General features: G+C 42.6%; 1 protein-coding gene across 1 annotated transcript in view; it reads left to right on the top strand.

Annotated features, from left to right (window-relative positions):
* The first annotated feature begins 337 nt into the window (after positions 1 to 337).
* LOC103609767 (voltage-dependent P/Q-type calcium channel subunit alpha-1A-like) overlaps positions 338 to 8,573 on the top strand; it is a 12,330-nt gene continuing 4,094 nt past the window's right edge. The window contains exons 1-2 of the mRNA XM_008594056.1: positions 338 to 414; positions 3,636 to 3,775. Of these exons, the coding sequence (XP_008592278.1) occupies positions 400 to 414; positions 3,636 to 3,775 (155 nt within the window). The 5' untranslated portion in view covers positions 338 to 399. The remainder of the gene's footprint in view (positions 415 to 3,635; positions 3,776 to 8,573) is intronic.

The raw sequence follows: 8,573 nt of genomic DNA, 5'->3' as shown, positions 1-8,573 counted from the left end.
ACAGTGCCTGGCACACAGTAGGCGCTGAATTAATATTTGTTCAATGAATGTCAGAGGTGACATAAAGGACAAATATCCACATTTTCCCTAGGAAGTCACCTCCCCCAGCTTTGGGACCTGTAGGGATTCCCTCCAGGCAGGAGAACCAAATGATTTCACCTACTGATGGGGTCAGGGAGACTTGAAGGGGGAGCATGCCAGAGGGTTCAGGATTGTTTCATCGCAGGCCAGGGGGCACGGGTCTATCTCTAAACATCCTTCTCCTTTCCTTTAAACAAGCTGGGAAGATTTTCCTTAATTCCCCATACTCCCTTTGAATACATGATTTTAGCCACCATCATAGCAAACTGCATAGTCCTCGCACTGGAACAACATCTACCCGATGACGACAAGACCCCGATGTCCGAACGACTGGTGAGTGATGACTGTCCTTTGCTTTAGTGGCACATTAATTTGGGGGAGGGGAGCAGGGAGCAGAGTGGGATCTCAGTCCTGGAACCGTGAGCCCTATCTTGGGAAGCAAAATTTTCATGATCCCCAAGAGAGACAGGTGCTCACATGGTCAATGAAAACATCCTTTTGGCAACAATATATCGTACAATTTGAAACAGCTAGTAGAGAGGATTTTGAGTGTTCCCAACACAAAGAAATGACAAACGTTTGAGGTGATGGATGTGCTTATTACCCTGATATGAGGACTACACACTGCATGTACATGTACCCCAATATCACATTGTACCCCGTAAATACATACCATTATCATAGGTCAATTAAGAGTAAATAAATAACTCAGAGACAGAAGTAGATTAGAGGTTACCAGAAACTGGGGGAAAGAATAATAGTAAATTAATAGGAAGTTAATAGAGTTTTGCTTAGGATGACGAAAGAGTTTTGAAAATAGAGGTAATGGCTATACAGCATTGTGACTGTAGCTAATTCCACAGAATTGTATGTTTAAAAATGGTTAAAGTGGCAAGTTTTTTTTTCCTTTTTGTCTTTTTTACTGACCGGTAACGGGATCGCAACCCTCGGTGTTGCGCCCGCACCGCACTCAGCCAGTGAGCGGGAACCGGTCTCCACATGGGATCTGAACCCTCAGCGGGAGCGCCGCTGCACTCCCAAGCGGCGCACTCTCCAGTGCGCCACCGGGCTGGCCCTAAAGTGGCAAATTTTATGTTATATATATTTTGCCACAATAAAATCATTAAAAATAATTTTTTTAATTCTTGTGAAAAACGTTGACCATATACAAAAATGGAGATACCAGTACAGTGAGCCCCCCATGAACCCATCCACCAGATCCAACAATTGTCAGGATTTTGCTACATTCCTTTCCTCTGTCCTTTTTTATTTCCGTGGTTTGTCTTTCTTGGCAGAAGTATTTTAAGGCACATCCCAGACAACATGTCAATTCACCGCCACATACTTAAGGCTGCCTCACTGAAAATACAGATTTTTTTACACTGCCACAGAGACATTATCACACCCAGCACAATTAACAATTGGTTCTTCAGAATCATCTAAGACCCAGTTGATGTTCAAATTTCCGTGATTGTCTCAGAAATGTCATTTTACAGTTGGTTTGTTCAAACCAAGATCCAAACATGGTCTGGATTTTGTTGGGTTCATCTAAAGCAATATTTTTCCGCATGCTATTGACTTATTGGAGAAATCAGTCTGGTTGCCCTAAGGAGTGTCCCACATTCTGGTTTTTTTGTTTTGTTTTAAAGATGACCAGTAAGGGGATCTTAACCCTTGACTTGGTGTTGTCAGCACCACGCTCTCCCAAGTGAGCAAACTGGCCATCCTTATATAGGAATCCAAACCCGTGGCCTTGGTGTTACTAACACCACACTCTCCCAAGTGAGAAAACTGGCCATCCTTATATAGGAATCCAAACCCGTGGCCTTGGTGTTACTAACACCACACTCTCCCAAGTGAGCCACGGGCCGGCCCCCACATTCTGGTTTTTGATTTGTTGCATCTTTATGATGTCATTTAGCTTGCTTCTCCATCCCCTGGGTTTCTGATACATGGACATCAGCTCCAGAGGACATTCAAAATCCAGTTGCTCATTTGATGAAACCCTACAGGGCTATAAATGAGCACTAAGGTCCCTCCTGATCCCCGCCCCCCCCCGGTAACCTGCAACTGGGTTTCTTTCCAGTCATTTGGACAGAGAAGTGAGAGAGGCTTCTCTTTTCTATCACCTTTCCAAGGGATAGCTCAAGGGTGAGGAGAAGGTGATGTCCAAATCCACTTATTGCAAACCCACAAATTATTGGTGGTCTCAAGACTTTTTAAAATATTAATAGTTACGTATTATAGTGTGTATTTTAATAAATATAACTAGCCTAGCAAACCTATGATTTCACAATATTTTGGGGTTTTGCTTAAGATGGAGCTGAGTAAAAAGCATTCATTGAACGAATAGCAAGCAAATAGTAGTACCAATGGCAAGCTGATATGGGGGGAAAAAACATAAAGGTAGGATGCAAATGACTGAAGCTTGAGAAGGATTGCTATAACAGATGGGAAAATGTCCATGCAGGAGTTCTGATGGAGCAAATAGGATAGAAAATCAGCTGGAAGCCAGAACCAGCAGGAGGTTCTGCAGAGGGACTGGAGGTGGGGGTCCCAGCTTTTTACCAGCCAGTGCAGAAATATTATTCTAATACTTTGGCAACCTGAATGGCTGTGCTGGTACATACCAGCTGAGAATCATCCGCGGGGGTCAGATTTCAGAGTGAGGTTGGGGCATGGGGTTAACCTCGAAGGTCTTGAATGCTATAAGTGACAAGTAAACACTCTAAACCAGTGCTTTCTGGTAGAACTTCCTGTGAGGAAGAAATGTTTTACATCTTTGCAGCCCAGTATGGTAACCACTTGAACTGCAGCTAGTGTGACTATAGAACTGCATTTTTAATTTTATTTCACTTAAATTTAAAAAGCCACATGTGGCCAGTGGCTGCTGTGTTGTACAAACAGGTTCAAACGAACAATTCTGCTTGGCTGAGTGGTATGTGAGATTGGCCAAAAGGAAAGAAGAAGCTTCTCCAAGCTTCTGCTTCCCTTGCAAAANGCTGGTACATACCAGCTGAGAATCATCCGCGGGGGTCAGATTTCAGAGTGAGGTTGGGGCACGGGGTCAAACCTCAAAGGTCTTGAATGCTATAAGTGACAAGTAAACACTCTAAACCAGTGCTTTCTGGTAGAACTTTCTGCAAGAAAGAAATGTTTTACATCTGTGCTGCCCAGTATGGTAGCCACTTGAACTGCAGCTAGTGTGACTATAGAACTGCATTTTTAATTTTATTTCACTTAAATTTAAAAAGCCACATGTGGCCAGTGGCTGCTGTGTTGTACAAACAGGTTCAAACGAACAATTCTGCTTGGCCAAGTGGTATATGTGAGATTGGCCAAAAGGAAAGAAGAAGCTTCTCCAAGCTTCTGCTTCCCTTGCAAAAGCCTTCAGATGAGGGAACTCCAGCAAGATGCAGTGAGGGGCAGTGAGCACTGTTGGGTTGGGGAGAAGTGAGAGAAAGGTGGGTGCAGATCTCCAGGTGGGCTGGTTCCCTGGTCATGCCACCCTTTGCCCAGCCCAAGATGCTGACCTTGCCTTTTCTCCCTTCCAGGATGACACAGAACCATACTTCATTGGAATTTTTTGTTTCGAGGCTGGAATTAAAATCATCGCCCTTGGGTTTGCCTTCCACAAAGGCTCTTACTTGAGGAATGGCTGGAATGTGATGGACTTTGTAGTGGTGCTAACAGGGTAAGTGACGTGTGCTGTGTTCTTTAGATTGACCTCACTGAGGGATTCCTAGGCTTTGGAAATGTGATGATTGGTGTGGTCCAGGCTGGGCTCTGGAAAGCTGAGCCCCCATGTTCTCTTTAACTTGCATCTGCCTTCTTCACTCTCCACCCCCCATTTCCATATCTCAGCTGTATATTACAGCAGATGCTTTCTGTTCCAATTAAAATAATAGCTTATTATAGTTGGCTGCTTCCAAAGTGCTTTATGTGCATTCTCTCATTTAATCCTCACAACAACCCAATAAATTAGGAAATATTAAAATTCCCATCTGACCACTGTGGAATCTGAAACAACAGAGAATAACTTGCTTAAAAGATCACCCAGCTAGTAAGTAATGGAGCTAGAATTTGAATGGAAGATTATGTAAATCCAGAACTCAAGTTTTTAATTATTGTGCATGCATAGGTCTCTTGTTTTGCTTGGAGATATCTTCCTTTTATTTCCAGTTGGTGAATATTTGTTGAGAACATCTGGGTGCAAGGGGTTGTGATTATGACTATGGAGAAAGCCAGTCTAAATAAGGTGTAGTCACTGTCTTCAAGGAGTTTTCAGATCTGTACACAATGAGCCATATTTAAAATGTGTATATACTTTCCTCCAAGGACCCTGTATAAGATAACACTAACTGCTATAACAAAAGATCCAAAACTAGGAAATGACTTAAACACAACAGAAGTTTATTTCTCACTCAATGAAAGTTCTAAACAGTTGTTCCTAGTTGGCAGGGCTTCTCTCCTCCAAACAATGATTGAGGGACCCAGGTTCTTGCCATATTGTGGCTCCTCATTGTCAACCCACAGCTTACAAGAACTCCATGCTTGTCTGCATCAAACCATAGAAGAGAAATGGGCATGGAAGATGAGGCCAGAGGGGACCTGGCCCATACCCATCCCATTTTTATTCCACTGGCTAGAACTCAGTCATATGACCACACATCACTGCAGGGGGAGCCAGAGAATATCAGGTTGTGCTTAGAAGGAAAAGGAAGTGGATTTTGGTGAACAGAGGCAGCCAGTCTCTGTTAGGGACTCCAAAGACACAGTATGGATATCACCATCTTGTACCAATTGCTGCCTCCCCTTCTGCGCACCCTCTGCTCCCCTCTGAGCTGAGTATGGCTGTTTTCTTCTAAGACCCCTCTCCATTGGGACACCTTCCTCTTAGTTCTCCTCTATGCAATCACAGTTCTACAGGCTTCATAGCTGCTCCAGATCCTGTCTCCCTTGGTGGGTGTCATGGGTTGTAGCACCCATGCTGCATTGGCTAGGCTCTTGCAATTCAGACTCTGAACATATTTGCTGTTTCAGAGAAGCATTGCATCTCACAAAAAGAGCTGTTGTATCAGGCTGTTGCTGTTAGAGGCATTCAGATGTGAGTGGCCTGTAGTGAGGGCTCTGGGCTAGCTCTTGTGGGCTTGGGTGTTCACTGAGGGACCCCTGTTGGCTGTGCCCACCATCCTGTGGCTTGGGACCTTGGCAGATTCCAGAGACATGTCATGGTATTGAGTAGTTTTCTCTTACCTTGCTAGGAAACTCATCTGTGAAACAGTCTGGTGGCTAACTTTGTTATTAAAAAAATTATAATAAAAATATTCAGACATCCAAAAAGAAGTAGAGAATAGTATAGTAAACACCTGTGTATGCATTCATTCATTCAGTGAATATTAGTTGTATACCTACTATGTGTCAGGCCCTGTTCTAAGCTCTGAGACACAGCAGTAAACAAAACAATAAAGTCCCTGCTCTCGTGGAGCTGATAGTCTAGTGGTAGAGACAGACAAAATGAATGAATGAATGAATGAAATATCTAATGTGTTATATGGTGGTGAGGGCTACAGAAAAAAAATTAAGCAGGGTAGGAATGGAATGTGTTATGGGCAGAGGGGCTGGATGCTGGGGAAGATTTCATTGGGAAGGTGACATCTGAATGAAGACCTAAGGAGGTGAGTTAATGAGCCATAAGCATAGCTGGGGGAGGAGACTGCCAGGCAGAGGGACAGCAAGTGCAAAGGCCCTGAGTCTGGATTGTGTCTGGCCTGTTGGTGAACAGTAAAGAGGCCAGGGTGGCTGGAGTGAGTGATGGGAAAAGCTGAGGGGAGGGAGGAAATGGAGCAACCTACAATGAAAGTGAAGCTTCTTTAATCCCTATGTTCTCCCTCCATGGACCCATTCCTTTCACTTCCCCCATCTAAAAGCACTTTCCTGAGTTTTGTGTTTATCATTTCTATTTATGTATTCACACTTTGACTACATAAGTGTAGAAGACATATCTGGTACTGTTTTGCAAGCTTAAAGTTTCTTTATAAATATTTTCTTCTACAGCTTGTCTTTTGCACTCAACATGAGATTAATCTGATTAACAAGAATAATTCTCGTTTATCCATTTTCATTGCTGTATAGTATTCTGTGTATGAATATTCTACCATGTATTTATTCATTTGGATTGTTTTTCAGCTTTGGGGCTATTTTGAACCAAGCTGCCCCTTGTTTCTTGTGAGTGAGTTTCTCTAGGGCATATACCCAGGAGTGGAATTGCTGAGTTGTGTACTATTTGCATCCTCAGCTTCACTAGCTATTGCCAAATTACTTTCTGCAAATTGGTTGCACCAATTTATGCTCCCCAGGGGCTGACTTTTGCTGGCAGGATCTGGGTTGACCTTGCTGGCAGGAAGGAGCCTTAGAAACCCCTGGTTGTTTTATAACATGGTTCTTGAAACACCTAGAGAAGCTTCTATCCTGTTTAGCAGGTAATGAGTCTCAATAAGTGATCATTAAGTTGAAGGGAAGCCATTCAATAGGTCAACCTGACACTTGGATGTTTGTATATACTCCCTGCTTACAACAAGGTGGTCTTTCTTCTAGTTTACTGGTAGCTGATGAGCTTCTAGAGGAGAAATTCTTCATCTGGGACAGATAGCTCCTAAAGGTTGGGATTAATGAACCGACTGAAATTGTATGCAATAATTGAGTTTATGTATATTTTTGTGGTCTGTAGTTTTCATTAGATTCTCAGGGGATTTTGACCCTAAAACCATGAGGAGCTGCTATTCTATATTCTATTCCTTTCTTATCCCTTCTCCTTTTCTTTCTCATTTATTCTAAATTCCCTTCTCTTGCTTTTCTCCTTCTTATTTCTCCAGTAATCAGTCACCCTTACTTACTGCCTCGAGGTTCTATCTCCTGCAAACCAGGCACATAGCTCAAATTTCATTGCTTCAAATTCCAAGAGACAGTTTAGTCTCCTGTCGGGTTATAAGCTTAGAACAGAGAGGAGAAACTTAAAGTTCTGCAGACCTAGCCTTCTGCTCAATGTCAGTGATGGGCAAGTGCTGTGAACATTTCCTTCTGAGCTTTGGGGGGAGGGGACTAGAGTGTGTTAGTTGATGTTGAGTCAGGGTTGATTTTAATGAGCACTTAATGGCTTACATTCCTAAGCAAACCACAGCATCAAAACATTATTGGTCATGGACTACCAAGGTTTTTGCCATTTTCTTGCATGAAGTTTGGTGGAAAAGATCTCACCTGTGGGTTTGTGCTTATTCTTTGTAGCTCAAAGACTCAGAGAAATTTTAACTGTGTAATATTATCAAACCCATTTAAAGCATATTTCCATCATATTTGGAGTTCTGATCACTAAACTGAAAATATGTAAGAGGAAGATTTCAGAAGCTTGGCTATATTTCTTTTTTTATTTTATTTTTTATTTTTTTTATTTTTTAGTATTTAGCATATTCATTGTTACAAATCATACTTACTCTTTATGCTCCTTATCCAATCTCTCCCCTTTCCTCTCCCCCCTTCCCTTCCCTCCCCCCCTCTAATAACCGTAGATTTGTTCTCTCCATCTGATAGATTAACTGTTCCTCTGTTGGTTTGTTGGCTTGGCTATATTTCTGAGATGACAGAGCTTTTACTGTAATGCTCAAATATATATAAACATCTAACAGATCAATTGACCCAACTGTGCACATTAAGAAAAGAGACTGTGAACATCAACGAAGTAGGGATAAAGACAACAGTTTTTTCTATTCACGGGCCTAGCACATGTAGGTGCTCAGTAAAATAAATGGTTGTTAAGCTGGAAAGTGATAACACTTCTGCTAATGAGTGTTCTGGAAAATTGGCTAAGCTTTTTAAGGAGATGGGGACCATCCCATTGATAGATAGTTATAGTCCAGAAGTCAGTGGCAGACACCTTGAACATCAGATGAGACCCGGGACAGATGAGTTCTGGGTCCCTGACAGCTCTGACGTTTTGTGACTCTGAAAATAAAGGTTCTTTTTTGGAAGGTCCTATATACTGTCCCAGGCTTTGGGTAGTTTTGTTGAAGATCAGAAAAGACCCAAGTACTCAGGGACCAGCAGGGAAGGATATTGGTTTTGGTCCTTGTAACGTCATGAAATTTTAGGTCTGAATGGACTGTCAGGTCCAACCTCTTTGTTTTACTCACAAGAGAGCTAAGACACAGAGAGGCTAAGTAATTTGCCCAAAGTCATGCTGAGATGGTGCCACATCAGGGATCTTCCAGAATAAAAGTTGTCTTCATGTCAAGGGCCTGGAACACCAGTTTGGGAGGCAATGGGAGTGGTAAAAATGATTAATGTCACCCCTCAGGTTCTTCCACCAGAGCCCAGACTTCTGTTCCTTCCTCCTGCCCCTGGATAAATAGCCTGTGGCCTCTTTCCAGAAATATAAATGGGGAGCCTCAGAAAGCAATTTCAATACCCCTCAAGCCCAGAGGGGTCAAATGACTTGA

The sequence above is a fragment of the Galeopterus variegatus genome, unplaced genomic scaffold (assembly GCF_000696425.1).
Source record: "Galeopterus variegatus unplaced genomic scaffold, G_variegatus-3.0.2 Scaffold10067, whole genome shotgun sequence".
NCBI lineage: Eukaryota > Metazoa > Chordata > Mammalia > Dermoptera > Cynocephalidae > Galeopterus > Galeopterus variegatus.
The sequence above is the reverse complement of the archived record's forward strand: the minus strand, read 5'-3'. Positions and strand labels throughout refer to the sequence as shown.